The sequence below is a fragment of the Odocoileus virginianus genome, unplaced genomic scaffold (genome assembly GCF_023699985.2).
Source record: "Odocoileus virginianus isolate 20LAN1187 ecotype Illinois unplaced genomic scaffold, Ovbor_1.2 Unplaced_Contig_3, whole genome shotgun sequence".
Lineage (NCBI taxonomy): Eukaryota > Metazoa > Chordata > Mammalia > Artiodactyla > Cervidae > Odocoileus > Odocoileus virginianus.
Genome location: NW_027224320.1, coordinates 1,290,641 through 1,318,430, shown reverse-complemented (window position 1 = coordinate 1,318,430; position 27,790 = coordinate 1,290,641). Strand labels below are relative to the sequence as shown.

Below are 27,790 nucleotides of genomic sequence, written 5' to 3'. Positions count from 1 at the left end.
CGCCTGGCTGGTCAGCCCCGCGGCCATGGGCCGCTCCCCGAGTGCAGCAAGCCTCACACGGGGTCCACCCAGGCGCGTGCCCTCTGCCCCGGCCCCCAGGCAGGACTTGGCTGGCAGCACATGTAATCACGTCGTCACGCGCGTGTGTGTCTCCGGGCCAGCTCTGCGGCGCGGCCTGGGACTTGCCCAAGCCCCGAGGCGATTGTTTTCACTCCAACTGGAGGATGGGCGCCAGGACAGGGGGCGGCCGCGGGAATGGGGCCTGGTCCGCCTCCCCAGGCCCTGCAGCCTGTGCCTGGGGTTTCGCTGAGCCTCGGGGGCTTCTTCCAGAACGGCAACTATCAGGAGGGGGTGCTGGTGTCAGCCAGAATGGGGGAGACCACCCAGGGGCCAGAACCTGGGCCGGCAGAAGCTGGAGCTGGGGGCTGCAGTGGGCGCAGGGGCGGGCCCGGGGCCAGAAGGGTGAGGTGCCCGGCCCGCAGAGGATGGGCATCTGTAGGGCCCCCGGGGAGACCCCTGCCACCAGGACCAGCAGCCCGTCCATCCCTTCCAGCCTAAGGAACACGCTGCCACGACTGCACCTTCCCCCAGTGCAGGCGGGGCAGCCAGGCCCTTCCCTGGGCTCGGCACCCCTTCTGGGGGCACAGGACATGCGTGTCCCCGGCGAGGTGGCAGTAAGGAAGACACAGGGTCTCTGGGGGTGACTGGCCCCACGTAATCCCCCCTGGCAAACCCAGGGCTGGAGACTGGCCCTCAGGTCACCTCACTCTGTCGGGCGGCTTCCAGGGGCCTCGGGGACTCGGCTCCAGCCCGAACACCCACTAACTGGATGCCCAGGCCCACTCCTCAAGACCAAGGCCTGCCCAGCACCCAGGGCGCTGACCAGCAGGGACAGGCCTGGTGTCCACGGCCCCAGCTCACGGGCCCTGCCTCCCTGACGGTCCCCATCCTTGGGCGCCGAGTGGGCAGAGGGGCACCAAAGCACCGTGCTCCAGGACAGAAAGAGGGTGGACACTTGCTGGGCACCTCGCCTGGGCCAGGCTCACCTCTCAGGCCGGGCCCTCCCACACGGGGCCCCACCAGCTTCCCACCAGCTGTGTTACAGAGGCCACAGCTGCTGGGCTGGGGGCGGGGTGACTGGTCCACGGCCGGGCCAGGCCAGCACCTGCTCAGGACCTCAGATCCAGAGCCAGCGCTTTCCCCCCTGGCCAGCCGCCCTGACCCTCTATCTATACAGAAAAAACCATTTTCAAAAGGGAGCCAACAGGCACAGGCTATTAGACGCCACGGGGAAGGCAGGAGAGACCCAGGCGCTGGGCGGGGCCAGTCTCCCCGAGGGGTCTCTGCTCAGCTGTGGCTCCAGGAAGAGTCTCTATTTCCCCGAGTGGCCTGGGAGCCAGGTGGGGCCAGGGGGCCGCGGGCAGCGCTGCCGGACAGCAAAGAGCCCGCGCTGGCCAGAGGCAGTCTCAGGCCACCTGCACCCAGGCCGGCGTGCTCCCTGGGGCCCTGGGCACAATTAGCGAGCCATCAGCAGTGGAGCGGGGCGAGCCAGGAGCCGCGGCAGAGCCGCTCAGACTTCAAAGCTGGCCAGCGTGCCCGGTGGCGTCTGCACGTCCACACTTGGTTGGGCCGATGCCGCAGGCTCCTCTGCCCATCCCGCAGGCCCTGCCCGTCCGGCGCCAGCGGGGGCCAGGCCCAGGGGGCCGGCACACCCAGGCTGACCCCGGCAGGGCAGAGAGAGAGGTGCCAGCTGGGGACCCGGGCAGCTGCGCCAGGAGGGAAGTCCAAGAGGGCAGACGGGGCCCGGCGCTCGGGGCCGGCCCTCCCCACACAGCGGCGGCCCTGCCCGCGGCCCTGAGGGCCGGGGTGCACAGCCCCCGTTTCTCCAGCAAGGAACCTGAGGGAAAGAGGCTCGTCAACGCCCTGCTGTGCCAACTCTCACTGAAACTGGTCTGCAGGCAGCCAGGGTGAAGACAACACCACGCCTTCCAGTGTGGGGCACCCAGGGCAGCGTGGGAGCACACAGGCAGTGGTGCGCCAAGGCCCCTGGGGGTCAGGGCTGGGGGCAAGCAGGAGACGAGGCCACAGGGCCTGCAGTCACGGGCTCCAGGGCCCTGCACACCCCGCCCATCGCCCATGTCTGCACACACTCAGGGCTGCACCAGGATGGCCAAGCCTCCTCTGCCACACGGGGGTGAGGACCACGGGGCCTGCGGAGGCCTCGGGCAGACCCCATGGGAGCCCGAGTTCCCTGGTGCCGGGTCTCAGCGTGCGGCTCTGAGCCTGGGGACACCGGTTGGGTCCCAGGCCACCCCTTACCCCCGGAGCCGACGCCAGGGAGCCACAGGGACAGGGAGGCCCGCACGCGCATCTGCTCATGGCCCAGCGGGCGGGGGCTCCCAGCTGGGGCTGCGGGGACAGCTGGTAGTGGGGGGCCGCCCAAGGAGCCGCCCGCCCGCGCTGAGTGGCTGGACCGGCCGAGCCGGAGGACACGGGCCCAGCTCCCCGGCTGAGGGCCGCAGGCGCGGGCGGGGACGTGTGCTCACCCGCTCCACGACGCCATGCTTCTGCTTCAGCTTGTACACCCGCAGCGCGGGCAGGGCGCTCTCCGCGTAGGTCCTGTCCTCCAGCCCGTGCAGCAGGACGCCGTGGAAGGCCAGCCGGCACGTGTTGGCGTGGATGTCGGCGTCCAGCCTGGAGCCGATCACCAGGCAGAGCCGCGGGCAGGTGACGGGCTTCTCGAACTCCACCAGGGCCCACTGCTGCCGGGGGCCGTGGCCCGCCGAGGCCTGGCCCGCCTTCTCGTCAGCCTCAGCCGTGGCCGGGCCCGGGCACAGGTACTGCTCCTGGAAGAGGTACTCGCGGGAGAAGTCGAAGGAGTCCAGCACGGGCTCGCGGTCGAGGCTGTCGGGTGCGGGGCTGAAGAACATCACCCGACCCATGACCGTCTCGTGGCCCACGGTGATGTGGAACTTGGCCTTGGTCTGCAGGGGCCCCCGGAAGTAGGGGATCTTCTCCACGGAGATGAGGGCGGCGTGGACCGTGTGCAGGGACCCGGGGGCACACACCAGGCCACGCTCCAGCAGCTTGGGGTCGAACTGGGTGACGCAGATGCCGAGCCGGTCCCCCTGCACGGCCGAGCTGACGGGCGTGTGGAACATCTGCATGGACTTCACTTTCCTCACCACCTGGGCGGAACAAAAGAGGGGGCGCTGAGTCTGCGCCTCGGGGCGGGGGGCCCAGCAGAGCGGTCCGTGTCCCAGGGCTGCCAGCAGCCATGGGCTCCCGATCAGACGCCCCCACACGGAGCAGGTCCACGGGGAGCCCGGGCCTTGCTGTGGTCAGTGGTCACTGCAGCCTGACTGCACCACTGGGGTCCCCTCTCGTCACCCACCCAGGCTCCGTCCTGCACTTTCTTCCCCAGCCCTTGGTCTAGCCTTGCCTCCCCCACCTGCCTGGCCCTGCCAGGCTGCCTCAAAAGTGCAGGACAAACGCAGCTGCCCAGACCCCCGTGGGCAGAGCACTGCCCCAGCGCCTCCCAGCCACGCCGCCCACTGTACCGCCCCTGCCCACTCGGACCCGCCTGCTGCCAGCTTGCGGGCTGCGCTGCTCCTTGTTCACCAGACACACGGACCCGGGGCCGCCGCGTGCTGGGCGCTGTCCCAGGTGTGGGGACAGAGCCAGCTGTGTCCGCAAAGAACGCAGCATCCAGAAACAGCGCTACGGGTGCATTTACAGCAACGACGCCTGTGAGCATCAACAGAATAGACACGTGGCGTCCTGTGTGTAGGTACGTATGACTGACATGCCCACAGTTTGCACGTCGCTCATGCCCTGCTTGGAGGAAATGACGCAGCAGGATGCTGGGGCCTCGGGCTGGGGGCTGGGGGCGTCCAGTTGCATGCGGGCAGCAGTCAGGGAAGAGCTCTGCGGAGGCCATGTCTGAGCTGACACCCTGATCACAAGAGACAGCTGCGTGGGGGCCACAGAAAGTCCACTCAAAACCGGGGCACCTGGCGGTGTAGAGGTGGTGGGGGGCTGCAGCCGGGGTGAGGAGTGGGGCGCAGCTGGAAGCCACCAGGAGTGACGGGTCTCACCTGTTCACAAACCATCACATGCCCACCCCAGCAGCACACTTCCGTGCCCAAGGCGGCTAAATCAGGAGCAGGCACAGAAAAGGCCCCACAGACGTGCACAGTGCGAGCAGCGTCTCTGCAGAGACCCACGTTGGGGTGACGACACAGTCACAGGACCTCCGCTCAGACCAGCAGAGGAACAGGACCCCAGCACCAGCACCCTCACACGGGGCAACACCGACCGCTAGGCTGCGGGTGCCTGGTCTCCGAGGTCGGGGTGTGGAACCCCCATTTCCTCCCCATTGTGGGGTGCTGGGCTGACGTGAGCCACAGGAGCCTGGTCCTTCCCTGCGGAGCCTGAAACGCCAGTGTTTGTTTAAAGAGCATTAACCACCTAACCAGGAGGTCAGGGGGCAGAGAAAGTGAGAGGCACGGTGTCAAAAGCCACCGTCAAGATCAATCAGACAGAGACACGAGGCACCCGGAACGGTCCGCGCGGGCGCCGGGACGCGGCCTACCAGGAATGCGGCGCGGGGTGACCGTGTGACCGCAGGGTGTCACCTTACACCAGCCCTGCCCAGCCGCCCCGCGGGCCCTCCCCAGCCCGGCGATGTGCTCACCGCCCTCTGCAGGGTCCTGTCCCTGCAGCGTGACTGACACGCTGTGTGCGTGGGGGCACCTGAGCCCCCACGGGGGACGCAACCACAGCACGCGGAAGGACCCGTGACAGCCACAGAGACGGGAGAAGGGGGCGGCGGGGGGCGGGGGTGCCGTGTCCTGGGGCAGGAAGGCCCCCGGCGCGGCTCCCGGGAAGGCCAGCCGCCTGCAGCGCCTCGGCCTATCTCCCTGGCAGCTGGAGCTTCCGCGGGGAGGGGAGGAGGAATACCATCAAGCAAGCCAACACTTTTTCAAACTCAAGTTCATGCCGGCTAAGCAGTTTGGCCCTTTCTTATTAATACACAAGTCTTACCATCCTCTGGGTCAGTTATTCTTCATAAAACCCTACGAGGCAGGTCAATATTTTTCCATTCAATTTTATGGATGAAGAAACAGAGGTTTTTGATGTCTCCAAGGTCACAAGGCAAACAGGCTGAGACTTGGGCTGATCAGCTCCAGGACCTCGAGGCAGGCTTGGCGCCTGGCCTGACCCCAGACCACCCAACAGCTGACCTGGGGCGGTGCCGGGGGCCGCGGGGTGGACACCCCCCCCCCCCCCCCCCGCCATGAACCCACGAAGAAGGCTCTGGAGCTGGAGGCAGGGCCCAGCCCCCTCCCCTGCCCCTGTTGAGGTCAGCAGCACCTCCTGATGGCCAGCCCGGCTGACTTCGGACCTGACCCCTCAGCTACCTCGGTGTCCCTCTCTGGCCAGCAGGGCCCGAGTGGGATGGGTCCTCCCTCCGTGGGGTCTGGGACGGGCTAGTGGGACAGCAAACGGACGTCCTGTCTGCCCGGCCCCACGCACTCAGGGGCTCTCTCCGGCTTCTGAGCCTCTGCACCATGGTTTCCAGAGTCTGCGGCCCTCGGTGGGAGGCTGGGCTCACGGTGACCGGGGTGCTTTCTAAGGCTGCTGAACACTGGCAGGGAAGTGGCCCAAGGCGGGGTCCCAAGGCATGCGTCTCTGCCCTGCACGGCACCAGCTTGCAGGATTGGACACCCAGCCAGTGGCGGCGAGGGCAGAGGAGAGACACGGCATCTGTGGGACGCCTGTCGAGTGACGAGCTGGTTCTCTCCGTTTGCCCAACCACCTCCAGGTGGCTACGGTGACCGCACTTCACAGAGCCAGGATCGAGGCCTGGGGGAAAGGCATTGCCGGGGCACCCCATCGACCCGTCTGGAAGCCACCTCTCCCATCACACCATACATATGAACCCCAACAGAGTCTGCGAGCACTGCAGCCCTTCACCCAGCTCTCCGGCAGGGCTATTTCTGCAGCGGAGCACGGAGGAGCCAGACCCACCACAAGACACGGCGAAGGACCAGCGCGCGGGTCCCTGACACCCTCCAGAGTCAGCAGATGCCAGGGAGAAGGGGGCTGAGCCGCACCGCTGACGGGCAGAGGCTGCTGTAATAATGGCACCGGCCGTAATGAGATTGGGCCCCTGTTATCCGTTTTCGCCCACTAATGAGTCTGGAAGCTCCTGGCTGTGCCAAAGGCGAGGGTCAGGGCCCTGCGACTGCATCACCACTTAATGAAATGTAAGTCGGGAGAGAAGAGACACACAAGGTCGACACTAATAAGCTTACACCAGGATCAGTTACTGCAATTCAAAGAGGCTCAGACCGGAGGGAAAAATGAAATAAGCTTTTAAAGATCCGTCTAGGTTTGGCTCCATCAGACCTAACCAATTTGGTTTAATAAGGTTTCAATTTGGCTGCTCTTATTTCTCCCTCTCCTGTGAGCCGGGCTGGGCACAGATAAGACGTCCCCGGCCGAGTGCATTAGCTGCGTCTTGCACAAAAAGCCACACTCGGGACGCCGCTGGGGAGAGGGTGGCCTGGGCTGTGGGGGCAGTGGATGGGCCCTGGGGGTCGGTTCCCACCCACGTGTATTCTAGAAGAACGAACCATTCAGAAAGGCGCAGGGGCTGAGCGAGGTGCCCACCGCCTGCGCTCCCTCCCGGGACCGACCCGTCTGAGCTGCCACCCATCCTCGGTCTCCGCGTGGGGTGGAAGGCTTCGAGGCCTGTGCCCGGCCTGGCCACCCTGGAGCAACCTCCACCAAGTCTTCCCGTGCCCCACCAGGGGCGTTCACAGCCTCGAGCACCCCGCGAGGCACATGCGTGTGAGTGTACAGGGCTGGGCCTGCCGCTGGTCCACTCGACGACTTGTCCCCTTGCCCTGGGTGGACGTCTGTTCATGTTCGGAGATGCCTCTGCGTGCACACCTGCCTTCAGATTCGCCCACCAGCTCACGCTGCAGCCGGCCGGGCCGCACGCCCTGTCCAGTCACTCCTCCTGACTGCCGCGGTCCTTCCTCCTCTTACCTACGCCCGCACTCGTGGGCACGCTGCCGCGGGGGCCCTTCCTGTCGCGCCCCGCCCTGAGCTCCCCAGCACCACTTTGCACGAGACCCGTGGTGGGGCACACACCTGCCTCAGTCTCCCTGATCGCCCACTACTGTGGCCACTCGCCCCCAGCAGCGCCGGGAAGAGCCTCCACTTGGCAGTGTGGGCTGTTTGCGGCCGCCCACCAGGACGGGCCTCCTCAGGGGTCCCTGCTGGGGAGGTGAAGCTCCTCCCCACAGCGGGTGGCCAGGCCTAGCGGCCCCTCGGGTGTGCTCCCAGGGAGGTGACATCGAGGAGGTCAGGCCGGCCCCTCTGTGTCCTGGCTCGGGGCCTGGGCCCCTGCCCCGGGTACTGGCACCACCAGGAACCAGGCCTGGCAGCGCTGGCCTAGCCCCTCCCACCTGGCCTCGTCCCAGGAGGCTGCGCTTATTGCCCAGCAGTGGGCTCTGCTCCATGCAGACGTCCCCGGGGGCCTCAGCCAAAGCCAGCTGCACCCAGGGAGGAGAGCGAGGAGACCTTCCTCTCAGAGGCCCCTGCTCAGGAACGAGACGCGGCCCCTAAGAGGAGGAGGCCGTCTTCAGAAGCCTGGGGACCCACATGCACCCCTGGACCCGAGTGCAGGCTCCGATGGAGGCTCTGCCTACAGGCGTGTCTGTCTACTCCAGCCACGGCCCCGCCTGAGTGCCCGGCCAGGCTGCGTGCCGGAGCTCGGTGCCCCCGGGGCCCGTGTGCACTGCCCCAGCTCAGGCCCTGCCCAGAGTCCCGAGTCCTGGCGGGCGCTGATGAGCACCGTCACGCCCCACGGCCGTCACTGCGCCTGCACGTCCGGCTTCGCTCTCTGGGCGCCTGCGCCGGGCGGGCGGCTGTCCATGGCAGGCCGTGCCATCCTGCTGCCTGCTGGCCCCTCCCACTGCTGTCTGTGGTGGGCATCCGGCGGTGGGGGGAGGGGGTTATTGGGTTTCCTACCGCGGGCCCGGCAGAGGCTCCGCCCCTCCACTGCGACCTCACAACTCACCCAGGTTCTTAGCCACCCAGTCCGGCAACAATGGAAAACCATAAAAGTGACTAGGGGCCTGCCAGGAAGCTCCATGCTCCTCCTCCCAGCCACCCTCCACGCATTTGTCATCCCATAAAAGTTTAAATTGAATTACCCTGATGTCTGATTCTCCTGTTTTCCATACAACTGGGGCTTTAATTGTTTTTAACGACATCCTCGGGCTTTTTGGGGGGTAAGGAATCCTTGGGAGGTGAGCCAAGGGGGCCAGCTCTGACCCGGCGCTCGGCCTGGAGAAGCTTCCCAAGCAGGGTCACAGCCACACTCGGGCCGTGGAGAACCAACCAGGAGGCCTGGGCCCCAGGCAGATGACGGGGTTTCAAAGGATGAGCCCACTCGGACAAGACGGGGGGAGTCTCAGAAATGAAAGCGCAACCTCTCCCTCCTGGGCCCCTCAGGGCAAGCTGCGGGGCACGGCCCACGGGTCCCAGAGCCCAGCGGTCCTGGGAGACGGCAGAGGCGGGCAGGTGCAGGACGCCGGCTGCTGGGGGCACAGAACTGCTTCCAACATTCAAGGTTCATGGAAAATTTTGTGTTTGATGCCATGATAGGTCCATGTTTGTTTTAAAATAAAAATAAGGTTTGGGTTTAAATGCCCTCTTGGAAACTGCCACTGTGGGAAACTGACCCGCTGGCTGTGTGCTGCTAGTCCCTGGCCCGGGGGGCAGCCACCCCGCACGCCCAGCCACGGAGAACTACATCCGGCCGGTGTGCAGGCTTCAGGGCCGCAGGTGACAAAGGTCAGGGCACTCACCTGCTCCTGACACCAGGCCGGGCTCGGAACCCCAGCCAGAGCTGGCGAATCGGCCGCCGCGCGTGAAGGCACCTTCCCCTGCCAAGCCTGGCCCGTGAGAAGCCCTCCGTGGGGAGGACGCCGAGGACCCAGGGAGCCGCGGGGCCAAGAGGCTCAGCTTCGGCTGGCAGAGTCTCTTCCATGCCCGAGCGATCTCGCAAGGCACCGGTGAAGCCTAGGCTAAGGTCTGCCTGGAAATCTGGAGAGGGTTTTCAGACATGAAAGGTTCCCCAGTGCAGACGTCTGGCTAACACGTCCGCCTGCTGGTCTGGCTGAGACGAGCTCTGTCACGTTATCTGAGAAGCTCAGGAGCTGCGGGTGAGGTGGACGAAGATTAAACCCGGAAAGCAAAAACTCGGAAGGGAGAAAGCCAAGCAAGCGAGCGCCCCGGGTGGGGTGGCAAGTCAGGTGGCGTGTCCCATCAAGGGGCCGGCTGGTCATCGGGGAGCACGGGCCGCACGAGCGGCACAGTGCAGGTGAGATGTGGTCGCGGCGGGGCAGGTGGACCCCAGTCCCCCGACGCCCGTGGCCTCGGGGGCTCAGCACCGCTCGCCGCGGCTCCAAACCAACGGCCAGGGCCCACTCTGGCCTCTGGCCCGCAGCTCGTGGCCTGCAGACCCTCTGCTGACGTGCTAGCCAATGGGCCGCTCAGATGCCTGGGCGCTTCGTCACCTCCCCCGCCACGGCTGACATTCAGGGAGCACCTACTATGCACCCTGGGCAGTGTTCCAAGAAGCTCGTGGACAGCAGCCCACTCAGCTCTCACACAGACCCCCATGGAGAGGGGGCAGGTGGGGCCCACGGCTTCCCGACGGCAGTGGTGGGGCCGGGACGCGGACCCTGCCGGGGAAGCTCTGGGCCGGGCCTCCCAGCAGACACGGGATCCTGTGTGTCCTGCCCACAGAAGGGGACTGGCACAGCGCTGGGGGCAAAGCTGCCTCATGAACTTGCACTTGAGGCCAGGGCCCCAGCGGGGCAGGCTCTCCGGTCAGACCTCCCGGGTCGGCTCCCTCGAGCCCGCCCGTGACGCTGGGCACACAGGGCTTGCCCTCTCTGCTTCCTCAGGTGGAAATCACACCTGCCTCCCCGGGCAGTTGGGGGGATCACCCCGGGCAATCCGTGCAGAGCCATTCATGTGGCATCAAAAGCTAGGAACCCTTTAGTAAAGATGAGCCATGAACACAATTACTGTTAATACTGTGTCATCAGCAGAAAGGAGGCGTGCACCCCAGCTTCACCGGGCTTGCCGTGACGATGAAATCGCGAGAGGATGTGAGGGCCGGGGCTCAGGCTGACTCGGGGCACCAGGGCCCGCGTCTCCTGAAGCTCAAGGACCGGGGGCTGCAAATGTCTCCACAGAAGGCCAGACAGCCACCGGCTCGGGCTCCCAGGCCCAGCAGGCTGCATCGCGCTGCTCAGCTCTGCCAGCGTGTCGTGGAAAGCTTTCCATCTGAAGGCAGGCGGTGGGCAGCAGCTGGCTGACCCTGCCCGGCTCTGAGCTGCCTGGGACAGGCTTGCGGTAGCCGGACACCTTGCCGAGGCCTGGCTCCGCCCGATCCCTCTCGGATGCGCCCAAGTGGCCGCGCCGACAGAGCTGGGCGCCCCGCGGGACGGGCCGCCATCGACCGGCTTCGCTGGGCGCTGACCTGGGAGCATGTCCCCAGCTCCGGGCACACGGCACAGGCCAGGCCCGGTCCTGCAGCCCGGGGCGGGGGGTGGGAAGACGGCCGTGGGAACAGAACTCGTCTCCTCGTCTGCAGCCCGCACGCGAGAATCACACCACGCCCTGCGGAGCGCACACAGGACGTGTGGCCGCCCCCGGCTGGGTGCGGGGCCGTTACAATTCCCACCCGCCTCCTAGGAAGCGGGGAGAGGTTGATCCACTTGAGAGAACTTCTAGGAGCTTAAGAGCGGGAGCTTTGCGCAAAGTCTGTTTGGGGTGGACCGGGTAACACACAGGCCAAGGGGAGTCATGTTATATCGCAAATAAAAATCGGCCCATGAATATACATAATCCCCAAGGTAATTCTCCCAATCTCTCGACGGTAATGGAGCCACCCTCGCTCACCGAGGCATGAATATTTACCGTCTTCTGGCTTTACTGCTCTCGATCTGGGTTCAATTTTGCAAATTAAAATGAGGGCCGTGTGGATAGAGAGATTACAGGAGAGCCTCCTGAAGCCTGCTGTCCCCGGCGATGCAGCCAGCATGGGGAGTGGCCCCTTCCCACTGGCAGATGCCATGGCCTTGAGGGTCAGGAGCCGGAGCCACGGGGCAGGGGTCGCGGACGGGTCGGGACGGGCAGCTGGGCGGTGGGCTGACGGGACCTGAGGGCGGAAACGTGTCCCCGAGGCGGGAGAGGTGTGTGGTCAGCCCAAGGGCCTCCCTGTGAGCAGCGGAGTGAGCAGGGGCTCTGACGCAGGCAGGCCGAGGCCCAGGGCCTGGCCAGGACACGGGGCTGGGGTGCGTCACGTCCCCTCCCCCCAGGCCAGGCGAGAGTGAGGGGTTCTGCAGGCACCGGCAGGGTGGGCTCTGGGGGTCTGCGGCCCACAGGCAGGCGCCAGACGTCCAGCCGGGGAGGCAAGGGCGGCCCCGGCGCTCCCACTGGGCCTCGCCGAGAACAGGCGCGTCCTTCTGTGTCCTGGGTGAGAGGGCCAGGGGGGCACGGCTGGAGCAGCAAGGGGTGAAGGGTGCATGACAGGTGCTCAGGGAGCCCGCTGTCTGCCTGTCCCAGACCTGGTTCCCTAGAAACCGAAAGCCAGAGAGAGAGCCACTTAATCTGCCCCGTGGCTCCGAAAGCCAGCTGGAACAGAATCTGCATGGATTTGGTCCAAAACTCCTCTGCAGGGACCGCACCACCAGTGCCAGGGCGCCACTGTAAACGCGAGCCCGCGAGGCTCCTGGCCGCCCCGGCTCACGTGCTCCTGGGCAGCAGGGGTCCCCATGCACCCGGACGGCTGGGCCAGGCGGCACACAGGCTGGACCCCCATGTGCGGAGCCCGTGGTGTGCCCGACCCTCTGAGGGGTACGAGGAGGCCAGACCCCAGGACGTAAGCCCCCGCCCCCGTGCTTCCAGCACCGATGATCACTCCCTCCCGGCATTTCGTGCCAGGGGCTCTCCCTGGGCGGCAAGGACGCAGGGCTTGAGGGCGGAGCCGTGGTGCCCAGCTGGCAGGGACTTGTTTGCGGGGGGCCTTGAGGAAGAGGGGTGCAGGCGGGGCAGGGGGTGGGGCGTCCGTGAGCGCAGGGTCCTGCAGGGCCCAGGGGGTCGGGCAAGGCTGCAGCCTCACCTGCTGGCCGGAGGAGTTGGTGGGGGGGAGGTCGGAAGACCCCCGGGCAGTCCATGGGGACAGAACCTCAGGGCAGGACAGACAGGGCCGGGGCCATGCTCACCCGCAGCCCCTGGAGCACTCGAGGGGGACCGCACACCCTGGGCCCCGCGATGGTGCTCACGGAGTGAGGGAAGGAACGGAAGGAGGCTCTGGATGCGGGAGGTGGGGCTGGAGGCAAGGCCAAGCCGCCAGGCGGGGAGCGCAGGACCTGCTGGTCTTCAGGCTCATGCGGGCCGCCGGGGCCCGGGACCAAAGGGTTACTGGCTCTGCTCGGGAAAGCCGGGGCCCTAGCCTGACTAGACGCCGTCTATTTTCCTTTCTGCGCTCTTTGAGACCCCAGATGTGCTCCTGCACATCAAAAGAGAGCAACTTATAAAGTCAAACTAAATCAAGGGCTTTTGTTCTGAGGCATCGTTGCCGAACTAATTATTCCTGTATGTCGTTTAATGAAACAGCGGTGCCATACATCAATCCAGGGAGCAGAGGATGAGCACATGAGTTACAAGGAAGGTCGGGGCTGGCTATAAATTTAACTTTTCCTTAAGAAGAGATGAAACAAGCTGGCCAACTCCCTGCTGTCGAGTGTCACGCAGGGAGAATGATGGCACTGCACGCTGAGGGAGGCTGGCCGGCCACGGAGGCTGGGGCACCGGCCGGCCCCCGCTCCTCTGCACCCAGCTCCGGGCGGCCCGGGCGCGCCTCGTCCCCCGCACAGGGCCTCCGACCCCCAGGACCACGTGACTCTGCACCCGGGCCAACCGGTCCAGAAAGCCGGGACCAGCCCTGAGGAGGCGCTCATGGAGGGCCGTGGGCAGCCAGGGCCCCGGGGCAGCCGGGGAGCCCGTCCTGGGGGACATGGCGGGGCCGCGCCTGCCTCCTCTGGACCAGACCGAGTGCGTCACAGGAACACGGCCACAGCCAGGGGCCACGGGGACCACAGGGCTTTTAATCCTGAGGGCGCGCGTGGGTGCGTGCGTGCGTATGTGCCTGCGTGTGTGTGCATGCGTGTGTGCGTCTGTGTATGTGTGTTCTTGCGTGTACTGCGTCTGCGTGCGTGTGCATGCATGCATGTTCCTATGTGTACCTGTGTGTGTGCGCCTATGTCGTGTGTCCTGTGTATGCCTGTGCGTGTGTGCCTGTGAGTATGTACACGGGTGCACATGTGTGTGGGTGTGTGTGTACCTGTGTGTGCGTGCCTATGTGCGTGTGTCCTGTGTATGCCTGCGCGTGTGTGCCTGTATGTATGTACACGGGTGCACGTGTGTGGGTGTGTGTGTGCACAGATACATCAAACAGATGTGCACATACTCTTAACACTGGCTCTTTCTGGGGAGCAGAATCTTAGGGAACTTGACTTTCAGCTTTAGGGGGCGGTGTGTAAAGCTGTCACAAGCACGCACTTCCACCACAGCTGAAAAAGGCAGCACGTAACACTGCTCTTCAAAGCATGGTCCACAGACGAGCGGCCTCGGGGTCTCCCTGGTGGCCCAGTGGTTAAGACTCTGCCTTCCGATGCAGGGGATGCGAGTCTGACCCCTGGTCGGGGAACTCAGATCCCACATGCTGCAGGGCAGCGAAGTCCAACAAAGACCCCACGCATCACAACTGAGACCCAGCGAAGCCACATAAATAGTCAAAAAAAAAAAGAACACGACCGGCCAGACCCTGGGCTGGAGAGCCGCGCTGAGGGTGCTCAGAAAGGGCTGTGCCCTTCCCGGCAGTGTGAGGTGCTGCGGAAATGGCGAGCCTCAGGTCTCATGGAAAGCGCTTCAGGAAAATTTAAGAAAGAAAACAACATAATGATAATAGGAAGAAACAATGAAATGGCAACAAGCTAAGTGCTTTCAAAGATACAGGATATATTTGTGAAACTGGTGCTCCATGCATCAGAAATACTGACATATTAAGTAAAAATTAAACAGAGTGATGTTCACCATATACAAATATATAGCTTATAACACAGGAAAGTGAATTAAAGAGAGTTCATATAAAAGTGATCAATAGAATTATGGTCAATTTCCCCCAATACTCTTTTCTGTATTTTTCCCACTAAGTATATACACTGCTTTTATAATCAGGAAAAATCATGTGTTCAAACAGAGAAGAAGAAAAGGTGTGAAGAAGTGCATCCAAGTCGCGGCCCCAGGCCCGCGGCCTGGGCAGGGCAGGAGACGCTTGGCGGGCCGGAGGCGCTGGTTGCTGGGTGACTTGCAGCCTCGGCACTGGTTCTTTATGTGGCTGCACTGGGTCTCAGGTGTGAAATGTGGAATCTTTGTCACGGTGCACAGCCTCAGTTGCCCTGCAGCATCTGGGATTTTAGTTCCCCAACCCGGGATCAAACCCGCATACCCTGCATTGGAAGGGTGGGGCCTCCAGAGGCGGATCCTCGGCCTCCTATGCCAATGCTGCGGGGGCCGCGGGCCTCTGCCCAGAGGGGAGCAGCTGCAGCGTGGCCGCCCCCGGGTCCTCCGTCCTCCCAGGCACGTCCTGCCTTCCGAACCCATGAGGCAGAGGCCGCGGCAGCTCGAGCTAGACTGGCGGCTGGGCCTGCCCCCGACAACCTGCCTGCCCTGCGACCTGCGCGCGCCGTCTCCTGAATGTGTCGGGACATGGACCCCCAGGCCTGCAGCCTGTGTGAGCGCGGCCCTGCCGGGAAGGCCCGGCATAGGGGGGGCGGGGATGCGCCGACGGTCTGCCTGAGCGCCCCAGAGGCACCTGCGTGGCCGTCATCAACCCAGCCCACAAGGGGAGGCGGCAGCGTCTCGCCCGGACCCTGTGTGGCGCCTGGTCCCAGGGCCTTAGTGGGTCGTCTGCAGCAGCGCTGAGATGGGCACAGACAGGAGCCGGGCCCCACGAGGCCACGCGATAGGACCGAACCCGAGTCCACCCAGGAGCTGCTGAGTCCCCGGCCCAGGCTGCCTTCCTGGGGAGCTGACTGCAGGCGTCCCCAGGAGACACGGTGAGCCGAACACCACCTCTGACTGCCCTTCACAAGGAGACACAGCTAAACGGGGAGGATGGAAGGGAAAACACGACCGCCCCGGGCCCGGCACCTGGCCACGTCCTGTGAGCAGGAGACTGGGAGCCGTGGTCTCCCTCCCGGCCACCATTGCACCTCAGGGAGACGCGAGGCCCACTGTGGTGAGCTCTGCCCGGGATGGGCCCCCTGTCTCTCAACGGCTCCTCATTAGCCAACGTTCCAGTTTTCAACAAGCAAGGACGGCCCTGTCCTTCCTGGAGGGCGCAGGCCGGCCCTCGGGAATGCTGGCATGATCCTGGCGGGCGCTCAGCCGAACAAAGGCTCCCCTGTCCCAGCCGCAGGACACACGCGGGCAGCAGGGTCCGTCCCCCGCCTCCGCGCGTGGCTGTGGCGGCAGAGGGATTGGGCATCATGGCGGTGCCCAGGGCTGCGGGGGCTAAGCCAGAAGGGAGGACGCACAGACCGCCAAGGAGCGGCCTCCCTCCCGCTGCAGCAAGGCCCCTCGCAGAACCTTCCGGACACAGGCCCCCTGGCCACCACGCTGGATGCTCTGTGCGTCCGCCACGCGGCCCCTGCGGGCCGATGGCCACGCACAAACCTGACGGTGGCCTGGGCACCATCTGGGGGCTGGGATCCCAAGACGGAGCAGCCGGGGTGCTTCACACGAGAAGCAGAACCGAGCAGAAATGAGTCCCACGTGGACCTCGCCAGGCTCCGGGCCGGTCAGAGTTTGAAGGATTTCCAAGAGCGCCTCCAACAGCTGGGGGAGGGTGGGGTAGCCGACGCAGGGGAGTGGCCGCAGCGGCGGGCGGGTCAGTGCCTCCTCAGAACCCTCTCCAGGGGCAGGGGCGGGGGGCGGGGGGGGGCCCAGCCAAGCTCTGCAGGCCTGGGCGCTGCAGGGGCTCCATCCGCACCCCGGAGGCCTTGTGTCCTGGAGGCGGTGGACCGCGGCTCTGAGCTAACGGCTGCCACCGCCCTCGGGAAGGCCTGGGTCCCCGCCCTTCCAGCCTCTGTCCTCACTGACCACCCCTCAGACTCTTGCTTTGCAGGGAAGTGGCTGCACCAAGGCCGGGAGGCGCGGGGGCGACCAGAGGGGAGCCCTGGGCCTCGCGGAGGCACAACCCGCCAGAAGCCCCGCGTGCCAAACGCTGCCCGCTTCTGCAAATGGCAGGGACCAAACCCCTGTAAAGACAACTACATTCCAGCGAAGGAAGGCGCATCAGTGACAGGAACTGCACGGTCAATCCTTCTCCACCACACATCACCCTTCTTTCGTGTGACTTTGGTCTGAACCCAATGTTTCATTTTTAAAATTTTTTCAAGGGCTGTCTCCTATGCTGTAAAGAATCTTTGCTCACTTATTTTCCAATTAGTTCACGTTGCCGTGTAGCTTGTTTCCTTACCAGACATCTCGAGAAAATCAAAGCTTTTCTGAGCGGGCTTTTCCCCACAGAGAGTGCTTTCCACAGCCTTCCCCGGCCCGGCCGCACACACGCCAGGGAGAGAAGGGCAAACACAGCAAACCCTGCCACCCTCTCCCGCCGCAGAGTACACGGCTCGGGGGTCCGGGATTGCGACCCTTGCCGAGAGGCTCGTCGGCCTGTCTGAAGACGGCACAGCCCAGGGGCATCGGAGGGTGAGGGGGAGGGTGAGGGGGAGGAGGAGGAGGGGGGGGAGGAGGAGGGGGCGGAGGAGGGGGACGGGGGAGGAGGAGGGTGAGGGTGAGGGTGAGGGTGGGGGGAGGAGGAGGAGGGGGGAGGGGGAGGGTGGGGGTGAGGAGGAGGGTGAGGAGGGGGGAGGGGGAGGGTGGGGGTGAGGAGGAGGGTGGGGGTGAGGAGGGGGAGGGTGAGGAGGAGGAGGGGGGAGGGTGGGGGTGAGGAGGAGGAGGGGGGTGAGGAGGAGGGTGGGGGGGGGGAGGAGGAGGGTGAGGGTGAGGGGGAGGAGGGAGGAGGGGGTGAGGAGGAGGGGGGGGGGGGGGGGGGGGGGGGGGGGGGGGGGGGGGGGGGGGGGGGGGGGGGGGGGGGGGGGGGGGGGGGGGGGGGGGGGGGGGGGGGGGGGGAGGGGGGGGGGGGGGGGGAGGGGGGGGGGGGGGGGGGGAGGCGGGGGGGGGGGGGGGGGGGGGGGGGGGGGGGGGGGGGGGGGGGGGGGGGGGGGGGGGGGGGGGGGGGGGGGGGGGGGGGGGGGGGGGGGGGGGGGGGGGGGGGGGGGGGGGGGGGGGGGGGGGGGGGGGGGGGGGGGGGGGGGGGGGGGGGGGGGGGGGGGGGGGGGGGGGGGAGGGGGGGGGGGGGGGGGGGGGGGGGGAGGGGGGGGGGGGGGGGGGGGGGGGGGGGGGGGGGGGGGGGGGGGGGGGGGGGGGGGGGGGAGGGGGGGGGGGGGGGGGGGGGGGGGGGGGGGGGGGGGGGAGGGGGGGGGGGGGGGGGGGGGGGGGGGGGGGGGGAGGGGGGGGGGGGGGGGGGGGGGGGGGGGGGGGGGGAGGGGGGGGGGGGGGGGGGGGGGAGGGGGGGGGGGGGGGGGGGGGGGGGGGGGGGGGGGGGGGGGGGGAGGGGGGGGGGGGGGGGGGGGGAGGGGGGGGGGGGGGGGGGGGGGGAGGGGGGGGGGGGGGGGGGGGGGAGGGGGGGGGGGGGGGGGGGGGGGGGGGGGGGGGAGGGGGGGGGGGGGGGGGGGGGGGGGGGGAGGGGGGGGGGGGGGGGGGGGGGGGGGGGGGGGGGGGGGGGGGGGAGGGGGGGGGGGGGGGGGGGGGGGGGGGGGAGGGGGGGGGGGGGGGAGGGGGGGGGGGGGGGGGGGGGGGGGGGGGGGGGGGGGGGGGGGAGGGGGGGGGGGGGGGGGGGGGGGGGGGGGGGGGGGGGGGAGGGGGGGGGGGGGGGGGGAGGGGGGGGGGGGGGGGGGGGGGGGGGGGGGGGGGGGGGGGGGGGGGGGGGGAGGGGGGTGAGGAGGAGGGTGAGGGTGAGGGTGAGGGGAGGGTGAGGGTGAGGGGGAGGGTGAGGGGGAGGGTGAGGGTGAGGGTGAGGGTGAGGGTGAGGGTGAGGGTGAGGGTGAGGGTGAGGGTGAGGGTGAGGGTGAGGGTGAGGGTGAGGGGGAGGGTGAGGGTGAGGGTGAGGGTGAGGAGGAGGGGGGGGGTGAGGAGGAGGGGGGAAGGGGAGGGTGGGGGTGAGGAGGAGGGGAGGGTCGTGTGCTCCTGCAGGCGGGGATGCGCGCGCTGTCAGCCCCGTCGCGGCCACACCGAGCTGCTGCTCTGTGCTGCTTTTGTCTCCCCTGAAAACATCTCTCTCCCTGGGTCCCGTGCATGTTAAAGTCAGAAGAGAGGGCTGGGAGCCAGAGCGCAGAGTGTGGCACCCAGCCTCCCCGTAGAGCTGCGCGCCCCCCTTGGGGCAGGCCTCCAGGAGCGGCAGCCCCACAGGGGGGCCCTGGGCGGGCAGGACCTCCGCGCCCTGTGTTCCGGCCTCTGGTCCTCTCTGCCTGCTCGGACCTTCGCAGCCCAGTCACTGCCTGAGGGCAGGACCCACGGTCTGTTGCAGCTAAAACTCCACGTGTGAGTGAATCCCCACGGTGCTTCGTTGCACCTGATCCCCGTCTGAAAGCTGGGGAAGGGGCCTCACCTGCCAGGCCCCAGCGAGCTCTCAGAGCGGCAGTCCCCCACCCACCCCACGCAGGAGGGTCCTGACCCTCGGCTTCCTGCCCAGCCTTCCTGCCTGAGCCACCTTGGGGCCGCCCTGGCTCTTACCCACAAGGACTGCCTGCAGGCCCCACTCTGGGCGGGGGCCTGAGATCTGGGTTCTCTGGCGGGTTCTCACCCTTCCTCTACCCATGACTCACGACCACCTGCCCCGGATGGATGCGGAGCCCTGGGAAACTCACCCAGACCTTATCTCCCCCGTGAGGCCCTCGCCCCCCCAATCACGGGGAGCTCACTCTCACTGAGACCTCCGGCAGCACACGGCCAGCCGCCCCAGGTCTTCCCATGACCCCAGTCCACGGTCCAGGTGGTGAGCAGGTGCATGGGAGGCCTCAACGCCGCCCCTTCCAGCTCAAGAGGACAAAGCTGCCTCCCGGGGCACAGCGGGCGCTGGGAGGAGCGGCCCCAAGGGTCTGATGCCAGCGCTGTGAGACGCAGGGACACTGGCCTCTGTCTGCACGGTGGGGCGCAGAGCACCGGCCTGGGAGGTCCCTCAGAGGGCCAGTGGGTGGAAAGTCCGGCTGACACATGGCGGGAGCTCGGTGGGTGTGCCTGCCCCTGCTCATGCCTCCCTGCACCCCGGATGCCTAGATGGGGGCTCACATCATGCCAGGGTGGACCTGGCCCCAGAAGGGCTGAGCTCCCAGCCTGAGTGGGCCGGGCCCTGGCCCTCAGGTGCCCAGAGGCAGGGCCAGGCTGGAGGCTGGCCTGCAGCCCCTTCTCCTGAGGCCAGCTCCGGGCCGATCGCAAAGGCCTGAGCTCACGGCTGAGGGCTCGGCTCCTCCAGCTGCGCTTCTCTGCCGGCAGAGACCCTCTGCTCGCTGCTGGAAGGTCCGCTCCCTGGCCCACCCTCCTCACCCACAGCTCAGCCGCCAAGAGGGACCGAGGGGTGCTCAGGGCGGTCCTGGGACCACGCCAAGCAGGCCCACGGCTGAGGGACAGAAGCGGGGCGCCTCCCGATGCAGGGCGTGCCTGCAACCGTCTTCAGCATCCCCCAAACGGGGCCAGGCCCGGCTCTGCAGACAGAGGAGGCCGAGCTCAGCCATGGTGTGCCCGTGGCGGCAGGGGGTGAGGCTGGGCCGCTCCCACACGGGGCGAGCTCAGGCCGCAGGCTCGTCGCAGAGCCCAGGGCTGGTGCGCCCTGACTGTCCCCAAGCAGACAAAGCAGCCAGTCGTCTAGCCGACTGGATGTAGGCCCTGGAGGAACAGAGCCGGGAGCACGGACACGGCCGTCCCCCAGTGTCACACTGGGCGGGGGGGGGGGGGGGGCCCTCCGGCCCTAAGTTCTCGGACCTCCTCCCTCCAGCAGGCCCCAGAGTCCCTCCTCCTCTCGGCAGCCTGAGATAATCCGCCACCGGGAGGGTCTGCGGTGGACCCCTCACCTCCACGACCCTCACTGAGGAGCCAAGGCCTCCCCAAGCTCAGTACCGAGGTTGTGGCCCCAGGAGATAAGGGCTCGGAACTGGGTGGCCTTTTTACCCAAGTCTCTGGCTCCATCTGCTGTTTCTGACGGTCACGAGGAGCCGGAAGCAGTGTCCAGAGGGCGGCCCTTGGGTGAGCTGCCCCCGCCCTGGCAGGGCGGCCCTCGCGCTCAGAGGACGGGCGGGGTAGGGGGGCGCTGCTGAGGAGACTGTTTGCTTGACCCCTGAGCCCGCCGCGGTCTGCTTCCAATTAAGTATAAAAGTGAAGCTGGTTACTAGGTTACCCTACTTGCCACAGCTCGTCCAGAAAGCCAGAAATCATTTCACACAGGCTGACCTGGGCTCCCATCGATGGTGCGATGGCAGCTACAAGCGATGCGCAGAAAGAACATGGGATGTGGAAGTGGGGAGCCCTGGGCAGGGGACAGTCACAGCTCACACACGGCCAGTCGGGCAGCTCTGGCAAAGCCCCCTCCCTGGACCTGCTTGGCTCGTCTGTCAGAGTCAGAGGAAGAGATGTCCTGAAAAGGATGGCGTCATGCCAGTTAGTGACATAGCATGTACAGTAAATAGCACACGACGTTTTGGTTGAAGAAAGCTACCCACTTCACAGACAGGGAAACTGAGTCCAAGGAGCTCCCTGGGACTTGAATATGCATTTTGATTTTTCAAGGCCACGGTGTGTTGTACTGCAAATAAAAATCACCTCTAAGACAAAATGACTCAGAGATGTTAGAAGTAAAAGAAAGATCAAGATTACTGCCCTAACAAAAAAACAAGCCTGAATCGCCAAATTGAAATCCAACAAGCCTGAATTCTGGGCAGAAAAAGCTGAAATGAGCCCAAGGGCCATTGGTGACTCGGGAAGGTCTTAATCCACAGGAAGAGGTGAGTTGTGAAGGGTCAGGGACCACAGCGGAGCGCAAAGTGTCGGGAGCAGAGGAGAAAGGAGGAGGCGATGAGGAAGGAGGAGAAAGGCCACCGGCCCCGGCGAGCCTCCAGCGGAGCACGCAGGGCGAGCAAGTCAGAGTGGACTGGGGCAGAAGGAGCCGTCAGCGCACACTGACACCCACACACGTGACACACGGCGGGTGTCTGTCTCAAGCTTGGTCTGAGAAGTCTTCTTTTTAAGAGCCCCTGGAACACGTACAAAATCATGTATTCGGACATGAAGAAAAACTCAATAAACTCCAAACAGTCAACATGACACAGGCCACATTCTCCCCCAACGATGCAATAAAAACTGTAAATGCACAACCAAACGAACAGGAAAAAAAAAACCCCAACTGGGAAACAAAGATTTTCTCATTAAACAACTCTCGGGTCAAAGGAAGGCTGAAAACAGCAGTGGCAGAATATCTAGACAGTAACCCAAAACACACAGAGGGATGCAGCTGAAACGGGGCTCAGAGGGCAGACCCGGCCCCACACTCGGCGACTACCTGGACCGAGGCCTTTGGTTTCGAAGCCAGGAAGCCAGAGCAGAAGCGCCAACCCAGGCAGAGAGGCACAGAGCAAGGACAAAAGCCCAAGTCGTGCATTCAGAAAAGGGAACAGCAGAGTTGGTAGACAAATGTAAGAGCTATTTCTTAAAAAATGGTAAAGCACAAACACAAAATATTAGAAAGAAATAACAGGGAGCGACAACATATAAGAAATTAACAGGTTTTACTTGCAAAACTCAATGCAAATAAATTTAAAGATATAACTGAAATAGAAAATTTTCTAGTAAAATCTTTTACCAAAATCGTCCTTGCAAGAGATGGAAATCAAAAAAACCAACAAAAAAGAAAAAAGTTTACAGTTATCAAAGTGCTAACCCCCAAAAGCACAAAGTTCAGATGGTTTCAGAGACCTTCAGCCTTCTAAGGAACATACAACCTATTTAAACTGTTTAAGAAGAATAAAGAATGAAAGCTTCCAAATTCTTCCCGTGAAGCTGGTATTCTGATGCTCAAACCTGAAGTGACAAAAACTGACAACTGGACCGTGCAATCACGACTATTAACACACAAACACTGTGATGACTGTAGTGGCAAATACAGCTCGGTGGAATATTAAAATAATAACACGCTGCAGCTACGCAGGCCACACCTGGGGCTGTAACAGTAGAAAAACTGCTGATATAAAAGAGCTCACGAGCAGGTTGAAAGACATAAATCACGAATCACTCCATGAGATGCCAAAGAGGGTTCCGACAACATTGACATTAAAACTTGACTTAAAAAGATTAAAGGAAATGAATACCTGCTTCTTAGAGAAGGAAGATACATGATACTAAAAGCTAGGTCTCCTCTGGATAAAACATTAGGCACATTCTGATCACAGTTATAAACAAAGGACTCCTGCCACTCAGCACGGTTCTGGGACCCCTGAGCAGTGTAACAAGACAAAAGAAGGAAAGGGGAGGTCTAAGTGTTGAAAACAAAGAATGGGATTGTCCCTGTTTGCAAAGGACGTAATTATATGCCTAGAAAACTCAAGAGAATCCATGGGAGAAAATAATAAAAACTACAGAGAAGTCTGTTTCAGTGAAGTGGTGCATTACTCATTAATGTTAAACAGTCCACAGTCTTTCTGTACAAAGACAAATTAAAATTGCAATGAAAGGAAAGATCCAATTGATAAGAGCAACCAAAAAGATGGAAAGCTTAGGTAAAAATGGAAGAAACGCACAGGATCTACTCGAATAAAAGTCAGAATCGCCAGGTAAATGGAAAGACAGTGTTGTCAGACAGGAAGCCTAGAGATTATAAAGATGTAAACTCTTTGAATTAGTCTACATTCAGCTCTATTTCAATTACAATATCAAAATTGCTTTTTGGCAATTGAAAAAATTATATTAAAGTTCATCTGAAAAAGAATCATGCAGTAACAGCTACAAAGATGCTGAGAAAAAAACAGACAGAAACATGGGATTGGGAAGAGGCAGAAACCAGGCTCGGCTGCTAACGGCTGTTAAAACGAAGCTGAGTGAGAACCAGGAGCAGAGAGAAGAGAAACAGTCTGGCTGGAGCACAGAGAATCCACCGGTGAAAACCCGCAGCACGGCAAAGCCAACACCCGAGGCGATGTTCCCGTGGCGCTGGTGCCCTGTTCTACCGCATGAAAATAAAGGCAAAGAGCGACTGCAAACGAGTGAAAGAATAAAAAAAGAAAACACCTTCAGAAGAAAGCGCATCCTGGAGGCCGCTCTGAGAAGGCAGGCCGCACAGCAGCAGCCTGAGGGGCTGACACGTCAGACCACGTGCACATGTGGAAGGGACCAGAGACGCGAGACGGAGGGGGGACCAGTACTCCACGACGCAGCCGGCACGGCCGATTTGCTCGTGGCGGAGGGTTTACAGTCAGTAATGTGGAAGAGACAGCCCGGCGCAGAGACGGCAGAGACTACCCACAGGTAACTTACCGACAGCGAAACGCAAATGGCCAACAAAACACGCAGGGATAAGCTCGTTCGTAAACTAGTGGAGCGGCACGTTGCGGGATCCTGTGAGGGAAGCGTGACTGGTGGGCACAGAGGTCTCACAAGAGACTGCAGGGATGCCACTTCACACCCCTCTGCTGAAGGCAGGTGAGGCGGTAAGCATCAAAACTACATGCAGGATCACACGGCGGAGGACTGACTCGTGGGTATTCTCACACAAGTCCATCGGGACATCCCAAACAGGCCGTAGTCGCAGCATCGGCTGTAAGTTTTAAGAGGACAACTGTCCGTCACCAGGGGTGAGCAGCGGGTGAGTAAGACGCAGGACACGCACACGACACTCTATATAGCAAACAGCTAAAAGGGAGACAGGTGTGAACACCCACGCCAACAAACACCTCAAAGGTCACAGTGATGAACAAAAAGCAAGCACTCTTCTGAGCGTAATTATTAGCAGGATTTTACACATATATGTATTTGTGTGCAGATACACACACACACAGAGCTGTATGTATGCCAACATTGCCTAAAATTTTTTGAGAAAATTAGAAAAATTAGCAAGCCTGGGGCGGGTCTGGGGCGGGCCTGGCCTGGGGCAGGGCTGGGGCGGGCCTGGGGTGGCCTGGGTGGGCCTGGGGTGGGTCTGGGGCGGGCCTGGGGTGGCCTGTGTGGGCCTGGGGTGGGTCTGGGGCGGGTCTGGGGCGGGCCTGTGTGGGCCTGGGGTGGGTCTGGGGCGGGTCTGGGGTGGCCTGGGTGGGCCTGGGGCGGGCCTGGGGTGGCCTGGGGTGGCCTGGGGCGGGTCTGGGGTGGCCTGGGTGGGCCTGGGGCGGGTCTGGGGCGGGTCTGGGGTGGCCTGGGGCGGGCCTGGGGTGGGTCTGGGGCGGGCCTGGGGTGGCCTGGGTGGGCCTGGGGCGGGTCTGGGGTGGCCTGGGGCGGGCCTGGGGTGGCCTGGGTGGGCCTGGGGCGGGTCTGGGGCGGGTCTGGGGTGGCCTGGGTGGGCCTGGGGCGGGTCTGGGGTGGCCTGGGGCGGGCCTGGGGTGGCCTGGGTGGGCCTGGGGCGGGTCTGGGGCGGGTCTGGGGTGGCCTGGGGCGGGCCTGGGTGGGTCTGGGGCGGGCCTGGGGTGGCCTGGGTGGGCCTGGGGCAGGTCTGGGGTGGCCTGGGTGGGCCTGGCGTGGCCTGGGTGGGCCTGGGGCAGGTCTGGGGTGGCCTGGGTGGGCCTGGGGTGGCCTGGGTGGGCCTGGGTGGGGGGACATCTCCTCTCCAGCTGTAACCTCCGCGCTGTTTGAGGGCTGAGAGCAGGGACGTGACTGACCTTACAGAAATGCCAAGGAACATCTGAGAAATGAAACACTAGACCCTTTTCTCTTTTTCTTTTCTGTGCAAGAAGCTTTTTTTTCTCATAAGCCAATTTTTTTTCACATAATTATTTTAGGGTGTTAATTTTTGTAACTGCATGGCTGAAATCAGAATACTGCATTGTAGGGCCGCCCTCTCCTGCCATCCGCGTCGCTGGGGTGGGGGAATTGACAAGCCACCAGTTCCTTCCCCTGCTTCGTGAACTGGTATCGCCCTGTTTTAGTACAGGCCTGCGGTTAGTAAGCGATAACAGGAGCTAAGTACTTTTAAAATAGCATGTTTCTGCCACAGGAGGACCAGGGAGTCGTATCGCTCTGGGGACACCTTCCCGCCTGCCCCCGACCCCATCCCCCATTTGGACCAGGATGATAAATGCTGTGCCAAGAAAGTTATCATTATGACCAATCCGCCAGGAAATGGAGGGAAATGATTTAATTTTGACAACTAAATGAGCTTTGACAAATGACTTAACTAACACTCTAGCCAACTTGCCCTGATAAAAATCGGGCAGTTTTTCCCCTTCGATGAGAAAATTCGTCTTCTTCACATAGAAGCCAGCAGTCACCCAGGCCTGGGGTCGGCGGCCACTCTGCACAGCCCACCTGCCCTGGGCCCTGGGCCCTGAGATGACCCAGCCCCGTACATCACCCGGGGCCCCGGTTCCCCGCCAGCTCCCATCCCTGCGGCCTCAGGAGGCTCAAGGTCGGGATGCAGGGGTGCCTGGACCCTGGGCTCGGGCGACGGGGGGCGGGAGTGGGGAGCACGGGGGCTGGCATCCAGCCCCGGCCCCCGCAGACGCCCGTCCCAGGCCCAGGCACACGGCCCCTGGGTCCTCGGCTGCTCCGGCTGGGCCCAGTGCTGGTCACGGCATGGCCCTGATGGGGCGCACCCCAGGCCAGGTCGAGCCTTCTTGGACGCTCCTGCAGCGCCCAACACCGAATAACATGATCACACAGTTCATCTCAGGGCCTTTGTATCATTACTGCAGCCTCTCAAGACTCAGAGTGCTCGACACACACAGGGAGCTTGTGGCCTCTGTGCGGGGCTGGCTCCCGGGGCCACACGCACACCGCTCGGGACCCTGCACCCCCTCCTGCGCCCGGGCCCCCACCTGCCCAGCCCTTGGACTCCCGCGGCCAGCGAGCACGCAGAAACCGGCAGGGCAGCCGGGAGCTCCCGCCCAGCGTTTCCAGCGGAACGGGGACAGCCACCAGCTTTGAGCCCAGCATCTGCGAGAGGCCAGGAGGCCCGGGTCGGTAGCTTCACGGGCCACGCGTCTGCTGCGCTGGTGTTTTCAGCTCTTAGAGGACGCACTCTTTCCAACCACGGGAGAGTCCCCAGGACTGAGGCTCGCGGCCTGAGCGTGAAGCCCCTTGAAGCGCCGCCCCTACGCCTGATTCGGGCCCTTGGGAAGTGGGGGACAGGGAGGCAGGAAGCCCTGGGATCTGCGAGGAAGGGTCGCAGAGACTCTGCATCACCTGGAGTCTCAAGCTCTCTGTGCCCATGGCTGCCCCTCCACTGCAAGGCTGGAAGGCGCCCGGGGCCCTGTAGGCGACATCCTGCTGCAGGGCCACCACTCGAGGCTGCCGAAGGGCAGACGTGGGGGGCGCAGGGGAGGTGCGGGAAGGAGGGGATGGCCCCACGAGCACCCGGGGCTCGGGTGCACACTGGGGCCAGAGGGGGCCTTGGGGGCCAGGCTGCTACAGGGGACGAGGTCGGCTCCCGGGGGGCCCCACGGGGGCAGCCCCGGGCGGTCAGCCCAGACTCCCCCTTTGCCCTCTGCCTGCCGCCTCCCTACCAGGGAGGGCTGGGAGGCCGGACCCTGCAGGTTATGGCCCCAGGTCCTGGGTACAGGTCCCGGGTGGGCTCTGGGAGCCCCCAGGGTCAGCACATTCCCAAGGTGCCCACGGCGGCCTCAGTAGAGTGATGAGGGAAGCGCTGGCCTGGGAGGGGACAGCCCCTCTGGCTCTGCCAGGACACTGCCCCCAAAGGCCCTGGGCTAGGTCAGCCCCAGGGACCGGGGCCAGCCCACGTCTACTTTCCGTCGTCCCCACTGAGAGGCACGTGTGGGCGCTGGGGACCACACTGGACACACTGCTGGGGGCCTGTTCTGCCCCCGCCGGCTCTGTGGGCAGGAGGACTGCTGGGCTGAGGAGGGTGGAGGACTTCCTGGTGTCCACCACCCCCCGGGACCCCCGCGTTGACGGGGTTGGCTCTGCTGCGTTGTGGGGCGTCTGGTCAGCGCTGTGACCTGAGAGGAATCAGCCTGGAGCCACACAACCCCTTCAAGTGTGGGTCCTTCCTGTCTCCCACCCCAACCCCAGCCCCAAGGAAGAGCTAAGAAAGTCTGAAAAGAGCAGTGACTGTAGGAAGGCCACGTTGTGCAGTTGGGGATTGTTGACTTTGTAAACAAACCAATGGCAATAAATTATGCTGAACTTTTAATAAGATGCACATCATATTAGGCCTGTATTTTTGCCAAAAGAGAAAAAAATGATGGGGGAAGTAGAGAGAGAGGGAGAAAAATGCCTTGAAGTAAAGATCACAAAAGGGTTTCCTGTTATGAGATGCGGATGCATTTCCTTGACCAGAAACAGACTGATCAAAATGCCAAATCAGAAATTATGAAAACTACAAACAGGTGACAGGATTGAACTTGCTTCCTCTGCTGCC

General features: G+C 63.9%; 1 protein-coding gene across 1 annotated transcript in view; it reads right to left on the bottom strand.

The window, feature by feature from the left end:
• EEFSEC (eukaryotic elongation factor, selenocysteine-tRNA specific) overlaps nucleotides 1–27,790 on the bottom strand; it is a 113,990-nt gene that overhangs the window by 16,435 nt on the left and 69,765 nt on the right. Inside the window, exon 5 of the mRNA XM_070463474.1 lies at nucleotides 2,547–3,188. Coding sequence (XP_070319575.1) covers nucleotides 2,547–3,188 — 642 coding nt within the window. The remainder of the gene's footprint in view (nucleotides 1–2,546; nucleotides 3,189–27,790) is intronic.